Here is a 25,703-nt window from a genome sequence, read left to right on the forward strand (position 1 = left end):
ACCACGGCACAGAGTGCGTCCCCCTCCCCTGCTGCGCTTCTAGTATTCGTACCCTCCTCACCACGGCACAGAGTGCATCCCTCCCCTGCTGCGCTTCTAGTATTCATACCCTCCTCACCACGGCACAGAGTGCATCCCCCCTGCTGCACTTCTAGTATTCGCACCCTCCTCACCACAGCACAGAGTGCGTCCCCCTCCCCTGCTGCGCATCTAGTATTCGCACCCTCCTCGCCACAGCGCAGAGTGCACCCCCCCTGCTGCGCTTCTAGCATTTGCACACTCGCCACCGCGGCACAGAGTGCATCCCCCCTGCTGCGCTTCTAGTATTTGCACCCTCCTCACCACGGCACAGAGTGCATCCCCCCCCTGCTGTGCTTCTAGTATTCGTACCCTCCTCACCACGGCACAGAGTGCATCCCCCCTGCTGCGCTTCTTGTATTCGTACCCTCCTCACCACGGCACAGAGTGCATCCCCCCCTGCTGCACTTCTAGTATTCGTACCCTCCTCACCACGGCACAGAGTGCGTCCCCCTCCCCTGCTGCGCCTCTAGTATTCGTACCCTCCTCACCACAGCACAGAGTGCGTCCCCCTCCCCTGCTGTGCTTCTAGTATTCACACCCTCCTCACCACGGCAAAGAGTGCGTCCCCCCCTGCTGCGCTTCTAGTATTCGTACCCTCCTCACCACGGCACAGAGTGCATCCCCCTCCCCAGCAGCACTGCTAGTATTCGTACCCTCCTCACCACAGCACAGAGTGCGTCCCCCTCCCCTGCTGCACTTCTAGTATTCACACCCTCCTCACCATGGCACAGAGTGCATCCCCCCACCCTGCTGCGCTTCTAGTATCCGCACCCTACTCACCACGGCACAGAGTGCATCCCCCCCCTGCTGCGCTTCTAGTATTCGCACCCTCCTCACCACGGCACAGAGTGCGTCCCCTTCCCCTGCTGCGCTTCTAGTATTCACACCCTCCTCACCACGGCACAGAGTGCATCCCCCCTGCTGCACTTCTAGTATTCGCACCCTCCTCACCACGGCACAGAGTGCGTCCCCCTCCCCTGCTGCGCTTCTAGTATTCGCACCCTCCTCACCAGAGCGCAGAGTGCACCCCCCCTGCTGCGCTTCTAGCATTTGCACCCTCGCCACCGCGGCACAGAGTGCATCCCCCTTGCTGCGCTTCTAGTATTCGCACCCTCCTCACCACGGCACAGAGTGCATCCCCCCTGCTGCGCTTCTAGTATTCGTACCCTCCTCACCACGGCACAGAGTGCATCCCCCTCTGCTGCACTTCTAGTATTCGTACCCTCCTCACCACGGCACAGAGTGCGTCCCCCTCCCCTGCTGTGCCTCTAGTATTCGTACCCTCCTCACCACAGCACAGAGTGCGTCCCCCTCCCCTGCTGCGCTTCTAGTATTCGCACCCTCCTCACCACGGCACAGAGTGCATCCCCCCTGCTGCGCTTCTAGTATTTGCACTCTCCTCACCATGGCACAGAGTGCGTCCCCCTTCCCTGCTGCGCTTCTAGTATTCACACCCTCCTCACCACGGCACAGAGTGCATCCCCCCGCTGCGCTTCTAGTATTCGTACCCTCCTCACCACGGCACAGAGTGCATCCCCCCTGCTGCGATTCTAGTATTCGCACCCTCCTCCCCACGCACAGAGTGTGTCCCCCTCCCCTGCTGCACTTCTAGTATTCACACTCTCCTCACCACGGCACAGAGTGCATCCCACCCCTGCTGCGCTTCTAGTATTCGTACCATCCTCATCACGGCAAGGAGTGCATCCCTCCCCTGCTGCGCTTTTAGTATTCGCACCCTCCTCACCACGGCACAGAGTGCGTCCCCCTCCCCTGCTGCGCTTCTACTATTCGCACACTCCTCACCACGGCACAGAGTGCATCCCCCCCTGCTGCGCTTCTAGTATTCGTACCCACCTCACCACGGCACAGAGTGCTCCCCCCCCCTGCAGCGCTTCTAGTGTTCGTACCCTCCTCAACACGGCACAGAGTGCATCCCCTCCCTGCTGCGCTTCTAGATGTCATACCCTCCTCACCACGGCACAGAGTGCGTCCTCCTCCCCTGCTGCACTTCTAGTATTAGTACCCTCCTCACCACGGCACAGAGTGCATCCCCCCCTGCTGCGCTTCTAGTATTCGTACCCTCCTCACCATGCTGCGCTTCTAGTATTCGTACCCTCCTCACCACAGCACAGAGTGCATCCCCCCTGCTGCGCTTCTAGTATTCGCACCCTCCTCACCATGGCACAGAGTGCGTCCCCCCCTGCTGCGCTTCTAGTATTCGCACCCTCCTCACCACGGCACAGAGTGCGTCCCCCTCCCCTGCTGCGCTTCTAGTATTCGTACCATCCTCACCACGGCACAGAGTGCATCCCTCCCCTGCTGCGCTTCTAGTATTCGCACCCTCCTCACCATGGCACAGAGTGCGTCCCCCTCCCCTGCTGCGCTTCTACTATTCGCACACTCCTCACCATGGCACAGAGTGCATCCCCCCCGCTGCGCTTCTAGTATTCGCACCCACCTCACCACGGCACAGAGTGCTTCCCCCCCTGCTGCGCTTCTAGTGTTCGTACCCTCCTCAACACGGCACAGAGTGCATCCCCTCCCTGCTGCGCTTCTAAATTTCATACCCTCCTCACCACGGCACAGAGTGTGTCCCCGTCCCCTGCTGCACTTCTAGTATTCGTACCCTCTTCACCACGGCACAGAGTGCGTCCCCCTCCCCTGCTGCGCCTCTAGTATTCGTACCCTCCTCACCACGGCACAGAGTGCATCCCCCCTTCTGCGCTTCTAGTATTCGTACCCTCCTCACCACGACACAGAGTGCATCCCCCCCTGCTGCGCTTCTAGTATTCGCACCCTCCTCACCACGGCACAGAGTGCGTCCCCCTCCCCTGCTGCGCTTCTAGTATTCACACCCTCCTCACCACGGCACAGAGTGCATCCCCCCTGCTGCGCTTCTAGTAGTTTGCACCCTCCTCACCATGGCACAGAGTGCGTCCCCCTCCCCTGCTGCGCTTCTAGTATTCACACCCTCCTCACCACGGCACAGAGTGCATCCCCCCCCCCTGCTGCGCTTCTAGTATTCGCACCCTCCTCACCACGGCACAGAGTGCATCCCCCCTGCTGCGATTCTAGTATTCGCACCCTCCTCACCACGCACAGAGTGCGTCCCCCTCCCCTGCTGCACTTCTAGTATTCACACCCTCCTCACCACGGCACAGAGTGCATCCCACCCCTGCTGCGCTTCTAGATTTCATACCCTCCTCACCACGGCACAGAGTGCATCCCCCCCTGCTGCGCTTCTAGTATTCGTACCCTCCTCACCATGCTGCGCTTCTAGTATTCATACCCTCCTCACCACGGCACAGAGTGCATCCCCCCCTGCTGTGCTTCTAGTATTCACACCCTCCTCACCACGGCACAGAGTGCATCCCCTCCCTGCTGCGCTTCTAAATTTCATACCCTCCTCACCACGGCACAGAGTGTGTCCCCGTCCCCTGCTGCACTTCTAGTATTCGTACCCTCCTCACCACGGCACAGAGTGCGTCCCCCTCCCCTGCTGCGCTTCTAGTATTTGTTCCCTCCTCACCACGGCACAGAGTGCGTCCCCCTCCCCTACTGCGCTTCTAGTATTCGCACCCTCCTCACCACGGCACAGAGTGCGTCCCCCTCCCTTGCTGCGCTTCTAGTATTCGTACCATCCTCATCACGGCAAGGAGTGCATCCCTCCCCTGCTGCGCTTCTAGTATTCGCACCCTCCTCACCACGGCACAGAGTGCGTCCCCCTCCCCTGCTGCGCTTCTACTATTCGCACACTCCTCACCACGGCACAGAGTGCATCCCCCACTGCTGCGCTTCTAGTATTCGCACCCACCTCACCACGGCACAGAGTGCTCCCCCCCCCTGCAGCGCTTCTAGTGTTCGTACCCTCCTCAACACAGCACAGAGTGCATCCCCTCCCTGCTGCACTTCTAGATGTCATACCCTCCTCACCACGGCACAGAGTGCGTCCTCCTCCCCTGCTGCACTTCTAGTATTAGTACCCTCCTCACCACGGCACAGAGTGCATCCCCCCCTGCTGCGCTTCTAGTATTCGTAGCCTCCTCACCACGGCACGGAGTGCATCCCCCCCTGCTGTGCTTCTAGTATTCGCACCCTCCTCACCACGGCACAGAGTACGTCCCCCTCCCCTGCTGCGCTTCTAGTATTCGCACCCTCCTCACCACGGCACAGAGTGCATCCCCCCCCTGCTGCGCTTCTAGATTTCATACCCACCTCACTACGACACAGAGTGCATCCCCCCCGGCTGTGGTTCTAGTATTCGCACCCTCCTCACCACGGCACAGAGTGCGTCCCCCTCCCCTGCTGCGCTTCTAGTATTCGCACCCTCCTCACCACGGCACAGAGTGCGTCCCCCTCCCTTGCTGCGCTTCTAGTATTCGTGCCATCCTCATCACGGCAAGGAGTGCGTCCCTCCCCTGCTGCGCTTCTAGTATTCGCACCCTCCTCACCACGGCACAGAGTGCGTCCCCCTCCCCTGCTGCGCTTCTACTATTCGCACACTCCTCACCACGGCACAGAGTGCATCCCCCACTGCTGCGCTTCTAGTATTCGCACCCACCTCACCACGGCACAGAGTGCTCCCCCCCCCTGCAGCGCTTCTAGTGTTCGTACCCTCCTCAACACAGCACAGAGTGCATCCCCTCCCTGCTGCACTTCTAGATGTCATACCCTCCTCACCACGGCACAGAGTGCGTCCTCCTCCCCTGCTGCACTTCTAGTATTAGTACCCTCCTCACCACGGCACAGAGTGCATCCCCCCCTGCTGCGCTTCTAGTATTCGTAGCCTCCTCACCACGGCACAGAGTGCATCCCCCCCTGCTGTGCTTCTAGTATTCGCACCCTCCTCACCACGGCACAGAGTACGTCCCCCTCCCCTGCTGCGCTTCTAGTATTCGCACCCTCCTCACCACGGCACAGAGTGCATCCCCCCCCTGCTGCGCTTCTAGATTTCATACCCACCTCACTACGACACAGAGTGCATCCCCCCCCGGCTGTGCTTCTAGTATTCGCACCCTCCTCACCACGGCACAGAGTGCGTCCCCCTCCCCTGCTGCGCTTCTAGTATTCGCACCCTCCTCACCACGGCACAGTGCCCCCCCCCCTGCTGCGCTTCTAGTATTCGCACCCACCTCACCCCGGCACAGAGTGCTTCCCCCCCTGCTGCGCTTCTAGTGTTCGTACCCTCCTCAACACGGCACAGAGTGCATCCCCACCCTGCTGCGCTTCTAGATTTCATACCCTCCTCACCACGGCACAGAGTGCGTCCCCTTCCCCTGCTGCACTTCTAGTATTAGTACCCTCCTCACCACGGCACAGAGTGCATCCCCCCATGCTGCGCTTCTAGTATTCGTACCCTCCTCACCATGGCACAGAGTGCATCCCCCCCTGCTGTGCTTCTAGTATTCGCACCCTCCTCACCACGGCACAGAGTACGTCCCCCTCCCCTGCTGCGCTTCTAGTATTCGCACCCTCCTCACCACGGCACAGAGTGCATCCCCCCCTGCTGCGCTTCTAGATTTCATACCTACCTCACCACGGCAAAGAGTGCATCCCCCCCCTGCTGCCCTTCTAGTATTCTCACCCTCTTTACCACGGCACAGAATGCATCCCCCCCCCTGCTGCGCTTCTAGTATTCGCACCCTCCTCACCACGGCACAGAGTGCGTCCCCATCCCCTGCTGCGCTTCTAGTATTCGCACCCTACTCACCACAGCACAGAGTGCTTCCCCCTCCCCTGCTGCACTTCTAGTATTAGTACCCTCCTCACCACGGCACAGAGTGCATCCCCCCCCTGCTGTGCTTCTAGTATTCGCACCCTTCTCACCACGGCACAGAGTGAGTCCCCCTCCCCTGCTGCGCTTCTAGTATTCGCACCCTCCTCACCACGGCACAGAGTGCGTCCCCATCCCCTGCTGCGCTTCTAGTATTCGCACCCTACTCACCACAGCACAGAGGGCTTCCCCCTCCCCTGCTGCACTTCTAGTATTAGTGCCCTCCTCACCACGGCACAGAGTGCATCCCCCCCTGCTGTGCTTCTAGTATTCGCACCCTTCTCACCACGGCACAGAGTGAGTCCCCCTCCCCTGCTGCGCTTCTAGTATTTGCACCCTCCTCACCAAAGAATATAGACATTGCTAACATCTACATTACATTTTAGACCCTTTTTTATACTTTGCACTTCGGTACTGCTTCACTTGATAGTAATTTGCGAGTGCAATTTGTTGGTTTTTGCAAATATTCATAATTTGCAATTACTTTATACGTGATATTCATGAATCTGGGTTTGGTAATTGCCAAATAGAAATTTCAGTTTCAATATCGCAAAATAGTGGTTCCTATTTTGTTGCATCGCTGTGTCTATTTTTAAAGCAGCTCTCACACGAAGTAGCATGCTGCTTTGCCTTTCTCAAACCAGTTTGTTACTTGTTTTAGGAATTGCTCAATGTTTGTACATCAGGCCCTCTGTTTCTAATTAAATGTCTAGAATACATCTCTTTTCAGGAATAGATGCACTGCTATGCTATCACTCACCATACCCATTTTTACTCGTTACTTATATGTATTAGGTTTTGTGAATGTGCTGAGTGGTATATTCCACCTATGGATGTGCTGAGTGGTATAGTCCACCTATGGATGTGCTGTATGGTATATTCCACCTATAGACGTGCTGAGTGGTATATTCCACCTATGGATGTGCTGAGTGGTGTATTCCACCTATGGACATGCTGAGTCCTATATTCCACCTATAGACGTGCTGAGTGGTATATTCCACCTATGGACGTGCTGAGTGGTGTTTTCCACCTATAGACGTGCTGATTGTATATTCCACCTAAGGATGTGCTGTGTGATATATTCCAACTAAGGATGTGCTGTGTGGTATATTCAACTTATCGACATTCTGACTGGTATATTCCAACTATAGATGTGCTGGGTGGTATATTCCACCTACAAATATGTTGAGTGGAATATTCCACCTATGGACGTGCTGAGTGGTATATTCCACCTATGGGCATGCTGAGTGGAATTCCAGCTATGGACTTGCTGCATGGTATATTCCACCTATAGACGTGCTTAGTGGTATATTCCACCTAAGGATGTGCTGAGTGGTATATTCCACCTGTGGACATGCTGCGTGTTATATTCTACCTATAGACGTGCTGAGTGGTATGTTCAACCTATGGATGTACTAAGTGGTATATTCCCACTATGGACATGCTGAGTGGTACAGTCCACCCATTGACGTGCTAAGTGGTTCATTCCACCTATGGACGTGCTTAGTGGTATATTCATCTATGGGCGTGGTAAGTGGTATATTCCACTGATGGATGTGCTGAGTGGTACATTCCACCTATGGATGTGCTAAGTGGTATATTCTACCTATAGACATGCTTAGTGGTATATTTCACTTATGGATGTGCTAAGTGGTATATCCCACCTCTGGACGTGCTGAGTGGTACATTCCACCCATAGACGTGCTGAGTGGTGTATTCCATCTATGGATGTGCTGAGTGGCATATTCCACCTATGGAAGTGTTCTTTGTATATTCCACCTATGGATGTGCTGAGCGGTATATTCTACCTATGGATGTGCTGTATGGTATATTCCACCTATGGACGTGCTGAGTGGTATCTTCCACCTATGGATGTGCTGAGTGGTGTATTCCACCTATGGACGTGCTGAGTCCTATATTCCACCTATAGACGTGCTGAGTGGTATATTCCATCTATGGACGTGCTGAGCGGTGTTTTCCACCTATGGACGTGCTGATTGTATATTCCACCTAAGGATGTGCTGTGTGGTATATTCCAACTAAGGATGTGCTGTGTGGTATATTCAACTTATCGACGTTCTGACTGGTATATTCCAACTATAGATGTGCTGGGTGGTATATTCCACCTACAAATGTGTTGAGTGGTATATTCCACATATGGACGTGCTGCATGTTATATCCCACCTATAGAAGTTCTAAGTAGTATATTCCACCTATGGACATGCTGAGTGGTATATTCCACCTGTGGGCATGCTGAGTGTATATTCCACCAATGGATGTGCTGAGTGGTATATTCCACTTATGGACATGCTGAGTGTATATTCAACCTATGGGTGTGCTGAGTGATATATTCCACCTATGGATGTGCTGAGTGGTACATTCCACCCATGGACGTGCTGAGTGGTATGTGCCACCAATGAATGTGCTGAGTGGTATATTCCACCTACAGATGTGCTGAGTCATATATTCCGCTTATAGATGTGCTGAGTGGTATATTCCACCTATAGACATGCTGCATGGTATATTTCTCCTATAGATGTGCTGAGTGGTATATTCCACCTCTGGACGTGCTGAGTGGTATATTCCACCTATGAACGTGCTCAGTGTATATTCCACCTATGGATGTGTTGCATGGTATATTCCACCTATAGACGTGCTAAGTGGTATATTCCACCTATGGACATGCTGAGTGGTGTATTCCACCTATGGACGTGCTGAGTGTATATTCCACCTATAAACGTGCTGAGTAGTATATTCCACCTATGGACGTGCTGAGTGGTATATTCCACCTATGGATGCACTGAGTAGTATATTCCACCTGTGGGTGTGATGAGTGGTACATTCCACCTATGGATGTTCTGAGTGGTATATTCCACCTATGGATGTGCTGAGTGATATATTCCACCTACACTAAGAATGTCTCCACATTTTTCTTGTGCAGTTCCAGAAGAGTTCCTGTACCTACAAGAAGCAGAGCATCTCGTCTCCCAAGCAGAGTGGAGAGCGGAAGACCTAAGGTATGGATATAGGGAAGACATTATCTCCGTTGGGTCATCACAAAATTGTAATTGTAATTGTATTTTATTTTTTTGCAGAGTTTTATATAGCGCGAACTTGACCCGAACCGGGTATCAGAGTTCTTTACATAGCACCAGGTACACTTACGTTGCATGAGGACATATTCATTTTTTTTGTTAGGCACGGGGAGATAAAGTGATTTGCCTAGAATCACAGGAGGTTTAGCGACATTACAGAGACTGTAGGGGTTACTACACTTGACGGGGCAATGTAGCTCTTTTCGGCGAGTATCACTTTACTTCAGAACCCAAAAAGCATTAGTAGTAGATTAGTATGGGGAAATATGAGTTATTATTATTATTATTATTATGTTTCTTATATAGCGCCAGAATCGACCCCCGATGGGGTATCTCCGCTCTTGCCTTGGGAACCCATCCTGGCTTTTCCCTGTGAGATAGCACCTACGGGGCATCTCCAAGGTGAAAGCCAGGCATCCCGCCGCGGGGGGGGCGTTGTGGAGATTAAGCAAGCTTAATGCCCAGAATTGCAGAGTGTGAACCCATGATTAGGTCAGGCACCGAAGCGAGAATTATCGAGTCCATGGACATTTGAGCTCAAGACCCTGCCGCGTCGGGAATTGAACCCTGGTCCCGGGTCTGACCTCTGCTTCAGGGTCTGCCTGCTCTAACCAGTGAGCCACACTTCTCGTTACATTGAGAGGTGGTGGACATTTGGGCCTGTTAGTTGGATTAGTAGGATAAAGGAGGGATAGTAGAGGAAGAGTCTAGAAAATATTTATTTGGAGATCATAATAGTAAGATGAGGTTTGGAATGAGTAAAAGAAGAGATGGAGGAGGGGAGCATGTAGAAAGGGATTGGGGACCTCATAGTAGTAAAATGAGGTTTGGAAAGAGTCAATGGAGGGATAAATAAGGGAACAATTTAAAAAGGGTGGTTTGGGAGATCATAAACGTAAAATGAGTTTTTGGGTGATCCAAGGAGGGATTGGAGGGAGAAGTCTAGAAATGGGTATTTTGGAAATCATAGTAGTAGAATGAGGGTTTGGGTGAGTTGGAGAGCAGTGGTAGACGATATACTCGGAGAGGTGTAGGGTGAGACAGAGTGGAGGTAGAGGATAAACCTAGAGAGGTGTAGGGTGAGACAGAGCGGAGGTAGAGTATATACCGAGAGAGGTGTAGGGTGAGACAGACTGGAGGTAGAGGCTATACCTAGAGAGGTGTAGCGTGAGACAGAGTGGAGGTAGAGGCTATACCGAGAGAGGTGTAGGGTGAGACAGACTGCAGGTAGAGGATATACCGAGAGAGGTATAGGGTGAGACAGAGTGGAGGTAGGGGATTTACTAAAAGAGGTGTGGGGTGAGACAGAGTGGAGGTAGATGATATACCGAGAGAGGTATAGGGTGAGACAGAGTGGTGGTAGAGGATATACCTAGAGAGGTGTAGGGTGAGACAGACTGGAGGTAGAGGATATACCTCGAGAGGTGTAGCGTGAGACAGAGTGGAGGTAGAGGCTATACCGAGAGAGGTGTAGGGTGAGACAGACTGCAGGTAGAGGATATACCTAGAGAGGTGTAGCGTGAGACAGAGTGGAGGTAGAGGCTATACCGAGAGAGGTATAGGGTGAGACAGAGTGGCGGTAGAGGATATACCTAGAGAGGTGTAGCGTGAGACAGAGTGGAGGTAGAGGCTATACAGAGAGAGGTATAGGGTGAGACAGACTGGAGGTAGAGGATATACCTAGAGAGGTGTAGGGGGAAACAGAGTGGAGGTAGAGGATATACCTAGAGAGGTGTAGGGTGAGACAGACTGGACGGAGAGGATATATTGAGAGATGTATATGGTGAGACAGACTGGGGGTAGAGAATATACTGAGATAGGTGTGGGGCAAGACAGAATGGAGGAGAGGATATACTGAGATAGGTGTAGGGTGAGACAGAGTGGAGGTAGAGGATATACCTAGAAAGGTGTACTGTGAGACAGAGAGGAGGGAGAGGACATACTGAGAGAGCTGTGGGGCAAGACAAAGTGGAGGTAGAGTATATACCGGGAGAGGTATAGGGTGAGACAGACTGGCGGTAGAGTATATACTTAAGGAGGTGTATGGTGGGACAGACAGGAGGTAAAGGATATACTGAGAGAGGTGCGGGGCAAGACACAGTGGAGGTAGAGTACATAACAAGAGAGGTATAGGGTGAGACAGAGTGCAGGTAGAGGATATACCCAGAAAGGTGTAGGGTGAGACAGAGAGGAGGGAGAGGATATACTGAGAGATGTATAGGTGAGACAGAGTGGTGGTAAAGGATATACTGAGATAGGTGTAGGGTGAGACAGAGTGGAGGTAGAGGATATACTGAGAGATGTATAGGTGAGACAGAGTGGTGGTAGAGGATATACTGAGAGAGGTATAGGTTGAGACAGAGTGGAGGTAGAGGATATAGCTAGAGTGGTATAGGGTGAGAAAGAGTGGAGGGAGGGGACATACTGAGAGAGATGTATGGCAAGACAGAGTGGAGGTAGAGGATGTACCTAGAAAGGTGCAGGGTGAGACAGAGAAGAGGGAGAGGATATACTGAGAGAGGTGTAGGGTGAGACAGAGTGGTGGTAGAGGATATACTGAGAGAGGTGTAGGGTGAGACAGAGTGGTGGTAGAGGATATTCTGAGAGAGGTGTAGGGTGAGAAAGAGTGGAGGTAGAGGATATGCATAGAAAGGTGTAGGGTGAGACAGAGTGATGGTAGAGGATATACTGAGAGAGGTGTAGAGTGAGACAGAGTGGAAGTAGGGGATATACTGAGACAGGTGTAGGGTGAACAGAGAGGAGGTAGAGGATATACTGAGAGAGGTGTAGGGTGAGACAGAGTGGAAGTAGAGGATATACTGAGAGAGGTGTAGGGTGAGACATAGTGGTGGTAGAGGATATACTGAGAGATGTATAGGGTGAGACAGAATGGAGGTAGAGGATATACTGAGACAGGTGTAGGGTGAGACAGAGTGGAGGTAGAGGATATACTGAGAGAGGTGTAAGGTGAGACAGAGTGGCGGTAAAGGATATACTGAGAGACGTGTAGGGTGAGACAGAGTGGAGGTAGAGGATTTACCTAGAAAGGTGTAGGGTGAGACAGAGTGGAGGTAGAAGGTACACCTAGAGTGGTGTAGGGTGAGACAGAGTTGTGGTAGAGGATATATTGGGAGATATATATATATGGTGAGACAGAGTGGAGGTAGAGGATATACCTAGAGTGGTGTAGGATGAGACAGAGTGGAGGTACCAGATATACCTAGAGTGGTGCAGGGTGAGACAGAGTAGTGGTAGAGAATATATTGAGAGATGTATAGGGTGAGACAGAGTGGAGGCAGCTGATATACATAGAGATGTTTAGGGTGAAACAGAGTGGAGGTACAGGATATATTGAGAGATGTATAAAGTGAGACATAGTGGAGTTAGAGGATATACTGAGAGATGTATAGGATGAGACAGAGTGGAGGCAGCGGATATACCTAAAGATGTTTAGGGTGAGAAAGAGTGGAGGTAGAGGATATATTGAGAGATATACATGGTGAGACATAGTGGAGGTAGAGGATATATTGAGAGATGTATAGAGTGAGACAGAGTGGAGGTATATGATATATTGAGAGATGTATAGGGCGAGTCAGAGTGGAGGTAGAGGATATATTGAGAGATGTATAGGGTGAGACAGAGTGAAAGTAGAGGATACACCTAGAGAGGTGTAGAGTGAGACAGAGTGGAGTATAGGATATATTGAGAGATGTATAGGGTGAGAGAGAGTGGAGCTATAGGATATATTGAGAGATGTATAGAATGAGACAGCGTGGAGGTATAGGATATATTGAGAGATGTATAGGGTGAGACAGAGTGGAGGTAGAGGATATATTGAGAGATGTATAGGGTGAGACAGAGTGGAGGTATAGGATATATTGAGAGATGTATAGGGTGAGACAGAGTGGAGGTAGAGGATATATTGAGAGATGTATAGGGTGAGACAGAGTGGATGTATAGGATATATTGAGAGATTTGTAGGGTGAGTCAGAATGGAGGTAGAGGATATATTTAGAGGTGTATAGGGTGAGACAGAGTGGAGGTAGAGGATATATTGAGAGATGTATAGGGTGAGACAGAGTGGAGGTGTAGGGTATATTGAGAGATGTATAGGGTGAGAGAGAGTGGAGTTAGAGGATATATTGAGAGATGTAGAGGATAAGACAGAGTGGAGGTAGAGGATTGTTGGACCTAGGTTTTCCAAGTCTACATAAGGTAGCTTGGCACAGTAGTGGCTACAGCTAACTCAAGGCGTTGGTTAAGTGCTTACAAGTCTCACTCACAGTAACTCAGTGATGAACCACTAAAATAAAAGACACAACACCAATGTTTGGAAAAATACCGTTACCTTTTATAAAAATAATATGACTCTTTTCATGCAAAATGGGTTTACAATTAGCGGAGCACTAATGTACCTGTGTTACATCAATTTCAGTATTTTCCCACACTAGGAACACTAATTCATGGGTACATTTCCTTTGTAAGAAACTGTTATCACCCTCACGAAATTACTTTTCCAATCAGACTTCACAGTCAGTACTATTCTCTATACAGGTTACACATTTACATCACAGACCTGGCATGTACATTTCATTACAGTTTCAGTGTGCCCTTTTTAGAGATATTAGCCTGCTTCAGTAGTAATTTTCAATAAACCATAGCATCACTACTCTGTATCCAATTCTGGAATTACCCTGGGATACCAAGCTAGCTCTCAGCTTTAATCAACCCTGGTTTCTATAATGAACTCTTATTTCTCCTCTCCACAACTAAGAGTTTTCACTAGCATTAAGCGGTCCCCAGTTCTCAGAATCTCCAGTGGCCCCTCTTCCCTGCTCCTTACTTTAGCGTGGGGACGATGTTGTCCCAGTCCCCACGCGTCACTGCTGCCTTAGGGCGCCTGCCGGCTTCTCTGCCTCTCTCTCCCTTGGCTCCGCCGAACCGGCGCTTTGCTGGGGGGCTGGGCGGTGGATCGGTTGGGATCCCAACTCTCCCTTCCCTGCTCGTGTCCGCTCCTCTCTGTGACACTCGAGCGGGGAAGGCAAAACGGAGCAACACACCTTGGCCTTCTTTCTCTCGTTCGCGCTGGCTCCTCCAGTTAGCGCTCGAGCATGGGGGATTGATGCAGCCGACGCGGCGCTCAGGGAATCCTTCCGGCGCCTCCTCAGACAACCTGATGGTCGCGCTGAACTCCTGGGCATGCGCGATGTTCCTCGACGGCTCCGCCTCCGCTCCCGCCTCCTCTAGCGGCCGCTCCCAGGAAGCACGCTGCTCACCTCGGAGTCACTGCTCTTCTGGGCCTGCCCGAACCTAGGCCCCTCCTGCCTCCACAGTAGTGATCTCGCAGGGGACATGCGCGGAAGCGCTTTCTTCTTTAATTAACGCTGCCGGTGCCCCCGGGGTCCCATAGCCGATCGGAGCAGCGCCGCTGCTCTTCCCCAGTCACTTCCCTCACCGGCCTCACAGGAAGGATGTGCCCACGCAGCGCCCTCGCTCCTCAGGACATACAAGGCTCCACAGTCCCCCGACCTCACCAGGACACGTCAAGGGACTCCAGCCATGTCACGGGGTTCACAGCTGTTCCTTCACGCTGGTAGGTGCAGCGCTGGGCAGGGGAAGTGAGGATGATCTTCAGTAAGAGTGTCCTGTCAGCTTTCACTGGGGTGCAGGTTAAGAAGGGTCTCCCTTCACACTCAGGTAGCTGTTCTTCTCAGCAATTGATGTAGGGGGAGGGATTGGTCAGAGGCTGAAGGGGGAACGTCCCTCTGAAGTGACTGTCTGCCTCCAAGACAAACTAGCTGCTCTCAGTGCGTCCACCTCCTCTCACCACTGCCTCACTCCTCCACTCTTGGGTCAGCACAAAATGGCTGCTGGTCACTGGCCTTATATAGGGTGGCCTGAGACCTGCAGAAGTCTCTAGTTGATTCTAGAAAGTTCCCTAATGTTAGCCTATGGGCCTGTCCTCCAGTAGTGTCCGTTATGGCAGTTGGTGGACACCATTTTAGGTTTCTGGAGATCCCTAGATTTTCAAGGGGCCTGACTAGGCCTCACAGGTTATGAGGGAAAAATGGCGTCATAGCCAAGGAACACCTAGCCCCCTGACAGCATTGAAAAATCCTGATGGACATATGTAAAAATAAAAATAGAAACTCTGGGAGGCTAAGGGGGACAAAAAAATAAATAATAATGGTTAGAGTATCCCCAGAAGCAGACAGGTCTAACACGTGTCCCCCCCAGCTGAAAGTGGGGAGAACTACCCAACCCCTTGGGAGTCCTCATCACTAAGGCGGAAATACCTGGATAGACCGTCTGCATTGGCATGGTCCGTCCCAGGTCGGTGTTCCACCCTAAAGTCCATTCCCTGTAGGGAGATGGACCACCTCAGCAACTTGGGATTCTCCCCCTTCATTTGCATCAGCCAACGAAGGGGGCGGTGGTCAGTCTGAACTAGGAAGTGCGAGCCAAACAAGTATGGCCGGAGCTTCTTCAGAGCCCAAACCACCGCAAAGGCTTCTCTCTCAATTGTACTCCACCTCCTTTCCCTGGGGAGTAGTCTCCTAGACAGGAAGACCACGGGTTGATCCAAGCCCTCATCATTTAGCTGCGATAACACTGCCCCAATGCCATGTTCTGACGCATCTGTTTGGACAATGAATTCTCTAGCAAAATCAGGGGCTTTGAGAATGGGAGCGGAACACAATGCTTGTTTCAAGGTCATGAAGGCTCGCTGGCAAGCCTCCGTCCAGACTACCCGTCGGGGTTGCTTCTTGGAAGTAAGTTCAGTGAGGGGTGCCACGATAGTGCCATACCCCTTCACGAAGCGACAGTAGTATCCAGTGAGGCCCAGGAAGGCTCGGACCTCTGTTTGAGTCTTGGGGGGCTCCCAGGTGATGATAGCCTCAATCTTTGCCTGGAGGGGCTGCACCGTCCCTCTGCCCACCAAGTGACCTAGGTACACCACCGACCCCTGTCCGATCTGACACTTGCTGGCCTTGATTGTCAAGCCAGCCTGTTGCAGGGCATGAAGAACAGCTTGCAGGTGCTGCAAATGGTCCTCCCAGCTGCTACTGAAGACAGCAATGTCGTCCAGGTATGCAGCAGAAAAAGCTTCCATTCCAGAAAGGACCCTGTTCACCAGCCGCTGAAAAGTGGCAGGGGCATTCTTGAGCCCGAAGGGCATCACACGAAATTGGTAGTGTCTCTGAGGTGTAGAGAAGGCTGACCTTTCCTTCGCCTCCTCGGTAAGGGAAATCTGCCAGTACCCTGAAGTTAGGTCAAAGGTACTTAAGTATTGAGCAGCTCCCAGCCGGTCAATAAGCTCATCCGCCCGTGGGATGGGATGTGCATCAGTTTTGGTTACTGAATTCAAGCCTCGGTAGTCCACACAGAATCTCAATTCAGGTGTGGTGCCTGGTGGGGCAGCTTTTGGTACCAAAACCACCGGGCTAGACCAAGGGCTACCAGAAGGTTCAATCACTCCTAGCTCCAGCATCTTGGCGACTTCACTTTTGATGCTGGCCTTCACCTTGTCCGACAGCCGGTAGATTTTAGACTTCACAGGTGGGCTGTCTCCTGTGTCCACGTCATGGGTACACAGGTGGGTCCTACCTGGGACAAGGGAGAACAGAGAAGAAAATTGCTCCAGGATCTGGCGGCAATCACTCTGCTGTTCAGGAGTCAGGGATGGCGAGAGAATTACTCCCTCCACCGACCCATCCTTTTCTTGGGACGAGAGAAGATCAGGGAGAGGTTCACTTTCTTCTTCCTCTGCTCCATCGGTTACCATCATTAAGACAACCTCGGGCCTCTCATGATGTGGCTTGAGGCGATTGGCATGCAGCACCCTGTGGGGCTGCCTCGGGGTCTTAAGATCCACCAAATAGGTGGACTTCCCCTTTTTCTCCAAAACCTCAAAGGGGCCTGTCCAACGGTCCTGGAGGGCGTTTAGCTCTCCAGGTTCCATTACCCACACTTTCTGTCCAGGCTCCAGTTCCACTGGGTGAGCGTTGTGGTCATACCACTCTTTCATAACTGCTTGGCTGGCCTCCAAGTTGTCTGAAGCTTGCTTCCACAACTTAGCCATTTGGCTCCGGAAGGCCAGCATGTAGCTCACCACGTCCTGGGGAAGCTTCCTGGGAGTCCGTTCCCATCCGTCTTTCACCAGGCTGAGAGGTCCCCGTACAGGGTGCCCGTACAAAAGTTCGAAGGGGCTGAAGCCCACTCCCTTCTGTGGCACTTCCCTGTAGGAAAACAAGAGACAGGGTAGGAGGACGTCCCATTTCCTCCGCAGGCTCTCAGGTAGACTCCGTATCATACCTTTCAAGGTTTTGTTAAACCTTTCCACAAGACCATTGGTTTGTGGGTGATAAGGAGTGGTAAACCGATAGGTAACACCGCACTCCTTCCACATAGCCCGCATGTACGCTGAAAGGAAGTTAGTCCCCCTGTCGGACACAACCTCCTTGGGGAAACCCACTCGGGTGAAGATCCCCATCAGGGCCCTTGCCACTACAGGTGCAGTGATGGTCCTCAGAGGTATTGCCTCTGGGTACCGTGTGGCATGATCCACCAAAACCAGTATGAACCGGTGACCAGCTGAAGTTGGTGGATCTAATGGCCCTACAATGTCGATGCCCACCCTCTCAAAGGGGGTGCTAACGACAGGTAGTGGTTCCAGGGGAGCTTTTAGCTTCACCCCTGTTTTCCCACTGGCTTGGCAAGACACACACGTCCGACAATATGTATCAGACGCCACTTTCATTCGAGGCCAGTAGAAGTGGGGGACAAGCCGGGCGAAGGTCTTGTCCTGTCCTAGGTGTCCTGCCAATGGTATCTCATGAGCCAGTTCCAGTAGAAAGGCTCTAAAGCATTGAGGGACCACCAAGGCCCTGGATGAACCATGGCCAGGTGCCTTGGGCTCACTGTAGAGGAGTCCATCCTCCCAGTAAATCCGGTAGCTCCCTACAATGTTTCCTGCTGCCTGGGCTTTGGCCTGTTGCCGCAGCCCCTCGAGAGTAGGACACTCTTTCTGAGTTTCGCAGAACTCTTCCCTAGAAGGACCTCCCTCCACATGCCATTCAGTAGGGATGGGTAGGTTTTCCAGGGAAGCAACATTCTCCCCTGTGGACTCCAGATCCACCTCCGCAGGTGGCCCATCTGTCTCACGAGGTGGAGATGTCGAGGCAGGGTCCTCCGGCCTCCTGTCCTTCTCCTCTCTGGCAGCCGGCTGGGCCATTGTTCCAGGCTCCAGCGTAAGTGAACTCCCCTTTCGGGCAGTCGCGGACCTTGTGCTGACACAAGTCCAGTCAGGGGGTCCCAGCATCTCAGAGTGAGTCTGGTACTCCACCCTCCTCCAAGCATTGTGCTCCATATCATTCCCTAACAGGCAGTCAACAGGCACGGCAGGGCTTACGGCAACTCGAAGTGGACCTGCAACCCCTCCCCACTCAAAGGGAACCTCAGCCACAGGGTAGTGGCCCAATCTGCCATCAGCCATTACGGCGGGATGGAGTACATCTGGGATGACCTGCTCTGGAGACACCAGCTGACTCCTTACCATAGTCATGCTGGCTCCTGTATCCCTCAGAGCCTCCCCTCTACGGCCATTGATGGTGACCCACTGCTCATACTTAGTAGTATTAGAGGGCAGTTGGGTCTTTGGAACCATCTCCTTATCTCCCAGGGACACTAAAGTGACACCCGCCCGCTCCCCTCCATTAACCAAAGGCATCTCCTCCCCGAGCACTACACTAGTGATTCCCGGGGCTTTTCCTCCAGTGGGAGGGGGTGGTCTTTTTGGGCATCTCACATCTCCCTTATAGTGTCCCACACCACCACACTCAAAACAATGAACAACCCTTGGCTGCTGGCTTTGGCCAGGGGTAGGGTTGCGAGGGGGGTTACTCTTAGGGATGAATCCTCTGCCCCTTCCTTGCGAAGTATTTTGTGGCCCTTTTGAGAACTCCCTCTTATTATCCCCTCCCTCTTTCTTCTGGGGGGCGCCCTGTCCATGCTTCTGGGAATCCCCTCCAGTCCCCTTAGTCGACACCCGGGTACTAACCCAGATGTCCGCCTCCTCAGCAAGCTTCCTGGGGCTGGTCAGCTTGCTGTCCACCAGATGCTGTCGTAGTTCGGGAAGACATTTCTCGAGTAGGTGTTCCTTGAGTATGAGGTCATATAGTCCCTCATAGTCCCCTACCTCACTGCCTCTCACCCAACCCTCCAGGGCCTTCCTGGAGTAATCCAAAAAGTCTACCCAGTTCTGCGTGCCTAGTTTGTGGCTGCCCCGGAACTTTTGCCTATACTTCTCAGGGGTCAACCCAAACTTTCTGAGCAGCGCTGACTTCATAGCCAGGTAGTAGGTCTGTTCACTCTGATCTAGGGCCAACAAAGTATCCCTGCCAGTGGGGGGCATGTATTTATATAACCCACCCCCCCAGTGGACTTCCAAGATCCCATGGGCCCTCAGTGAGACCTCGTAGGCGGCTAGCCATTTGGCAATGTCATCACTGGGTACATAGCATGCCATAATATCTTTTGGTAGGTAAGGTCTGGGTTCCCTGATGTTGGTCTGGATATCGCTGCCACCATTCTCTGATTTGGGGGTTCTTAGGTTTAGGGCTTGTAGATCCATCTCTTTGATGGTCCGCTCATGCGCCAACCTCTTTTCCTCCCTTTCCATGTCCATCCTGGCTAGTTCTATTCTCATCCTCCTCTCCTCCCTCCTATCCTCTAACTCGGCGTCGGTCAAACCCCTCTCTGAGACACTACTGCCCACTCTGGAAGGTGTCCTAGGGCCTGTTAAAAGGTTCCCCCCTCCCGCCTGGTACAGTGTTGCGGTCTCCAGGACAGTGTCCTTGTCACTCCCCTCAGGATCTACCTCCTCCCCGGAATGAGCCTCCACCCATGCCCGGATACTGGTCAGCAGCTCAACTTTCCTGGCGCCTTTCTTAAAAAACACCCCCTACTGCTGACACCATTCCTTCAATTGGGTCACGGTACAATTTTCCAGCTCTTCCACATTTATCTCCATTTCTATTTGGAGTATAAACTTCTACACAGGAGAAATCCACAAAGTGACCTGGGGTCAACCTCCACCCACCACCAGTAGTCAATTTAGAAAAATCAAAATTTAGATTAGGAGGGCCGCAGGGAGAAAACTCCAGGTGAGGTCTCGTGGTTGGCACTGCGTTACTAATAAGTGAGTGTAAGCACAAATCCTTGATCCCACCGCTGAAACACCAATTATGTTGGACCTAGGTTTTCCAAGTCTACATAAGGTAGCTTGGCACAGTAGTGGCTACAGCTAACTCAAGGCGTTGGTTAAGTGCTTACAAGTCTCACTCACAGTAACTCAGTGATGAACCACTAAAATAAAAGACACAACACCAATGTTTGGAAAAATACCGTTACCTTTTATAAAAATAATATGACTCTTTTCATGCAAAATGGGTTTACAATTAGCGGAGCACTAATGTACCTGTGTTACATCAATTTCAGTATTTTCCCACACTAGGAACACTAATTCATGGGTACATTTCCTTTGTAAGAAACTGTTATCACCCTCACAAAATTACTTTTCCAATCAGACTTCACAGTCAGTACTATTCTCTATACAGGTTACACATTTACATCACAGACCTGGCATGTGCATTTCATTACAGTTTCAGTGTGCCCTTTTTAGAGATATTAGCCTGCTTCAGTAGTAATTTTCAATAAACCATAGCATCACTACTCTGTATCCAATTCTGGAATTACCCTGGGATACCAAGCTAGCTCTCAGCTTTAATCAACCCTGGTTTCTATAATGAACTCTTATTTCTCCTCTCCACAACTAAGAGTTTTCACTAGCATTAGGCGGTCCCCAGTTCTCAGAATCTCCAGTGGCCCCTCTTCCCTGCTCCTTACTTTAGCGTGGGGACGATGTTGTCCCAGTCCCCACGCGTCACTGCTGCCTTAGGGCGCCTGCCGGCTTCTCTGCCTCTCTCTCCCTTGGCTCCGCCGAACCGGCGCTTTGCTGGGGGGCTGGGCGGTGGATCGGTTGGGATCCCAACTCTCCCTTCCCTGCTCGTGTCCGCTCCTCTCTGTGACACTCGAGCGGGGAAGGCAAAACGGAGCAACACACCTTGGCCTTCTTTCTCTCGTTCGCGCTGGCTCCTCCAGTTAGCGCTCGAGCGTGGGGGATTGATGCAGCCGACGCGGCGCTCAGGGAATCCTTCCGGCGCCTCCTCAGACAACCTGATGGTCGCGCTGAACTCCTGGGCATGCGCGATGTTCCTCGACGGCTCCGCCTCCGCTCCCGCCTCCTCTAGCGGCCGCTCCCAGGAAGGACGCTGCTCACCTCGGAGTCACTGCTCTTCTGGGCCTGCCCGAACCTAGGCCCCTCCTGCCTCCACAGTAGTGATCTCGCGGGGGACATGCGCGGAAGCGCTTTCTTCTTTAATTAACGCGGCCGGTGCCCCCGGGGTCCCACAGCCGATCGGAGCAGCGCCGCTGCTCTTCCCCAGTCACTTCCCTCACCGGCCTCACAGGAAGGATGTGCCCACGCAGCGCCCTCGCTCCTCAGGACATACAAGGCTCCACAGTCCCCCGACCTCACCAGGGCACGTCAAGGGACTCCAGCCATGTCACGGGGTTCACAGCTGTTCCTTCACGCTGGTAGGTGCAGCGCTGGGCAGGGGAAGTGAGGATGATCTTCAGTAAGAGTGTCCTGTCAGCTTTCACTGGGGTGCAGGTTAAGAAGGGTCTCCCTTCACACTCAGGTAGCTGTTCTTCTCAGCAATTGATGTAGGGGGAGGGATTGGTCAGAGGCTGAAGGGGGAACGTCCCTCTGAAGTGACTGTCTGCCTCCAAGACAAACTAGCTGCTCTCAGTGAGTCCACCTCCTCTCACCACTGCCTCACTCCTCCACTCTTGGGTCAGCACAAAATGGCTGCTGGTCACTGGCCTTATATAGGGTGGCCTGAGACCCGCAGAAGTCTCTAGTTGATTCTAGAAAGTTCCCTAATGTTAGCCTATGGGCCTGTCCTCCAGTAGTGTCCGTTATGGCAGTTGGTGGACACCATTTTAGGTTTCTGGAGATCCCTAGATTTTCAAGGGGCCTGACTAGGCCTCACAGGTTATGAGGGAAAAATGGCGTCATAGCCAAGGAACACCTAGCCCCCTGACAGCATTGAAAAATCCTGATGGACATATGTAAAAATAAAAATAGAAACTCTGGGAGGCTAAAGGGGACAAAAAAATAAATAATAATGGTTAGAGTATCCCCAGAAGCAGACAGGTCTAACAAGGATATATTGAGAGATGTAGAGGATGAGACAGAGTGGAGGTAGAGGACATATCAATAGAGGTATAGGCTGAGACAGAGTGGAGGTAGAGGATATATTGAGAGATGTATAGGGTGAGACAGAGTGGAGGTAGGGGATTTACTAAAAGAGGTGTGGGGTGAGACAGAGTGGAGGTAGATGATATACCGAGAGAGGTATAGGGTGAGACAGAGTGGTGGTAGAGGATATACCTAGAGAGGTGTAGGGTGAGACAGACTGGAGGTAGAGGATATACCTAGAGAGGTGTAGCGTGAGACAGAGTGGAGGTAGAGGCTATACCGAGAGAGGTGTAGCGTGAGACAGACTGCAGGTAGAGGATATACCTAGAGAGGTGTAGCGTGAGACAGAGTGGAGGTAGAGGCTATACCGAGAGAGAGGTATAGGGTGAGACAGAGTGGCGGTAGAGGATATACCTAGAGAGGTGTAGCGTGAGACAGAGTGGAGGTAGAGGCTATACCGAGAGAGGTATAGGGTGAGACAGACTGGAGGTAGAGGATATACCTAGAGAGGTGTAGGGTGAAACAGAGTGGAGGTAGAGGATATACCTAGAGAGGTGTAGGGTGAGACAGACTGGAGGGAGAGGATATATTGAGAGATGTATATGGTGAGACAGACTGGGGGTAGAGGATATACTGAGATAGGTGTGGGGCAAGACAGAATGGAGGAGAGGATATGCTGAGATAGGTGTAGGGTGAGACAGAGTGGAGGTAGAGGATATACCTAGAAAGGTGTACGGTGAGACAGAGAAGAGGGAGAGGACATACTGAGAGAGCTGTGGGGCAAGACAAAGTGGAGGTAGAGTATATATCAGGAGAGGTATAGGGTGAGACAGACTGGAGGTAGAGTATATACTTAAGGAGGTGTATGGTGAGACAGACAGGAGGTAAAGGATATACTGAGAGAGGTGCGGGCAAGACACAGTGGAGGTAGAGTACATACCAAGAGAGGTATAGGGTGAGACAGAGTGCAGGTAGAGGATATACCCAAAAAGGTGTAGGGTGAGACAGAGAGGAGGGAGAGGATATACTGAGAGATGTGTAGGTGAGACAGAGTGGAGGTAGAGGATATACTGAGAGAGGTGTAGGGTGAGACAGAGTGGAGGTAAAGGATATACTGAGAGACGTGTAGGGTGAGACAGAGTGGAGGTAGAGGATTTACCTAGAAAGGTGTAGGGTGAGACAGAGTGGAGGTAGAAGGTACACCTAGAGTAGTGTAGGGTGAGACAGAGTTGTGGTAGAGGATATATTGGGAGATTTATATATGGTGAGACAGAGTGGAGGTAGAGGATATATTGAGAGATGTATAGGGTGAGACAGAGTGAAGGTAGAGGATATACCTAGAGTGGTGTAGGATGAGACAGAGTGGAGGTACCAGATATACCTAGAGTGGTGCAGGGTGAGACAGAGTAGTGGTAGAGAATATATTGAGAGATGTATAGGGTGAGACAGAGTGGAGGCAGCTGATATACATAGAGATGTTTAGGGTGAAACAGAGTGGAGGTACAGGATATATTGAGAGATGTATAGAGTGAGACATAGTGGAGGTATAGGATATATTGAGAGATGTATAGGATGAGAGAGAGTGGAGTTAGAGGATATACTGAGAGATGTATAGGATGAGACAGAGTGGAGGCAGCGGATATACCTAAAGATGTTTAGGGTGAGAAAGAGTGGAGGTAGAGGATATATTGAGAGATATACATGGTGAGACATAGTGGAGGTAGAGGATATATTGAGAGATGTATAGAGTGAGACAGAGTGGAGGTATATGATATATTGAGAGATGTATAGGGCGAGTCAGAGTGGAGGTAGAGGATATATTGAGAGATGTATAGGGTGAGACAGAGTGGAAGTAGAGGATATACCTAGAGAGGTGTAGAGTGAGACAGAGTGGAGTATAGGATATATTGAGAGATGTATAGGGTGAGAGAGAGTGGAGTTATAGGATATATTGAGAGATGTATAGAATGAGACAGTGAGGAGGTATAGGATATATTGAGAGATGTATAGGGTGAGACAGAGTGGAGGTAGAGGATATATTGAGAGATGTATAGGGTGAGACAGAGTGGAGCTAAAGGATATATTGAGAGATGTATAGGGTGAGACAGAGTGGAGGTATAGGATATATTGAGAGATTTGTAGGGTGAGTCAGAATGGAGGTAGAGGATATATTGAGAGGTGTATAGGGTGAGACAGAGTGGAGGTAGAGGATATATTGAGAGATGTATAGGGTGAGACAGAGTGGAGGTATATGGTATATTGAGAGATGTATAGGGTGAGAGAGAGTGGAGTTAGAGGATATATTGAGAGATGTAGAGGATAAGACGGAGTGGAGGTAGAGGATATATTGAGAGATGTAGAGGATGAGACAGAGTGGAGGTAGAGGATATATCAATAGAGGTATAGGCTGAGACAGAGTGGAGGTAGAGGATATATTGAGAGATGTATAGGGTGAGACAGAGTAGAGGTAGAGGATATATTGAGAGATGTATAGGGTGAGACAGAGTGAGGTATAGCACATATTGAGAGATGTGTAGTGTGAGTCAGAATGAAGGTAGAGGATATATTGAGAGATGTAGAGGGTGAGACAGAGTGGAGTTAGAGGATATATGGACAGATGTAGGGGATAAGACAGAGTGGAGGTAGAGGATATATTGAGAGAGGTGTAAGGTGAGACAGAGTGGAGGTAGAGGATATACTGAGAGAGATGTAGGGTGAGACAGAGTGGAGGTAGAGGATATACCTCGAAAGGTATAGGGTGAGACAGAGTGGAGGTAAAGAATATACCTAGAAAGGTGTAGGTTGAGACAGAGTGGCGGTAGAAGGTACACCTAGAGTGGTGTAGTGTGAGACAGAGTTGTGGTAGAGGAGATATTGGGAGATATATATATATATGGTGAGTCGGAGTGGAGGTAGAGGATATATTGAGAGATGTATAGGGTGAGACAGAGTGGAGGTAGAGGATATACCTAGAGTGGTGTAGGGTGAGACAGAGTGTAATGTAGTTCCTATATTCCCAATAGGCTCTGCGTATTGGAATAATATAAACAGCAGTGAGGACGTAGGACTGAGGTCGACTAGGTCTCTACTGACTATATTAGACTTAATTAGTTTCGCCAGCTAGCTCAGAGGTCACTAGAAACTTTCTCGAATGTTCAGGAAAGAGTTAACTCTCCGGATTAGACAAGAAGGGATTAGCCTCTGACAACCATACAAACATGACAACTTTGCTCCCTCAGAATAGAGTGTATCTCTAGAGTCATGTGAAAACAATAGGCAGCTATTTCACTCAGTCAACCATGCATACTTAGTTTCTCCAGAGTGCAGAGAAATAGAGAGACGGGCGTTTTCAATAAAAGGTGTTATTTTATTAAGCAGTCTTCTTTCTCATGCAAGAGAAATGAATTGCCACAATTGCAATACTTATTAT

General features: G+C 51.3%; 1 protein-coding gene across 2 annotated transcripts in view; it reads left to right on the forward strand.

Annotated features, from left to right (window-relative positions):
- LOC147709889 (uncharacterized) overlaps window positions 1-25,703 on the forward strand; it is a 239,011-nt gene that overhangs the window by 37,478 nt on the left and 175,830 nt on the right. For both annotated transcript variants that reach the window (XM_086928328.1, XM_086928329.1), the window contains exon 3: window positions 8,796-8,871. In XM_086928328.1, the coding sequence (XP_086784454.1) occupies window positions 8,796-8,871 (76 nt within the window). The remainder of the gene's footprint in view (window positions 1-8,795; window positions 8,872-25,703) is intronic.

Source organism: Lissotriton vulgaris, chromosome 6 (genome assembly GCF_964263255.1).
Source record: "Lissotriton vulgaris chromosome 6, aLisVul1.2, whole genome shotgun sequence".
Taxonomy (NCBI): domain Eukaryota; kingdom Metazoa; phylum Chordata; class Amphibia; order Caudata; family Salamandridae; genus Lissotriton; species Lissotriton vulgaris.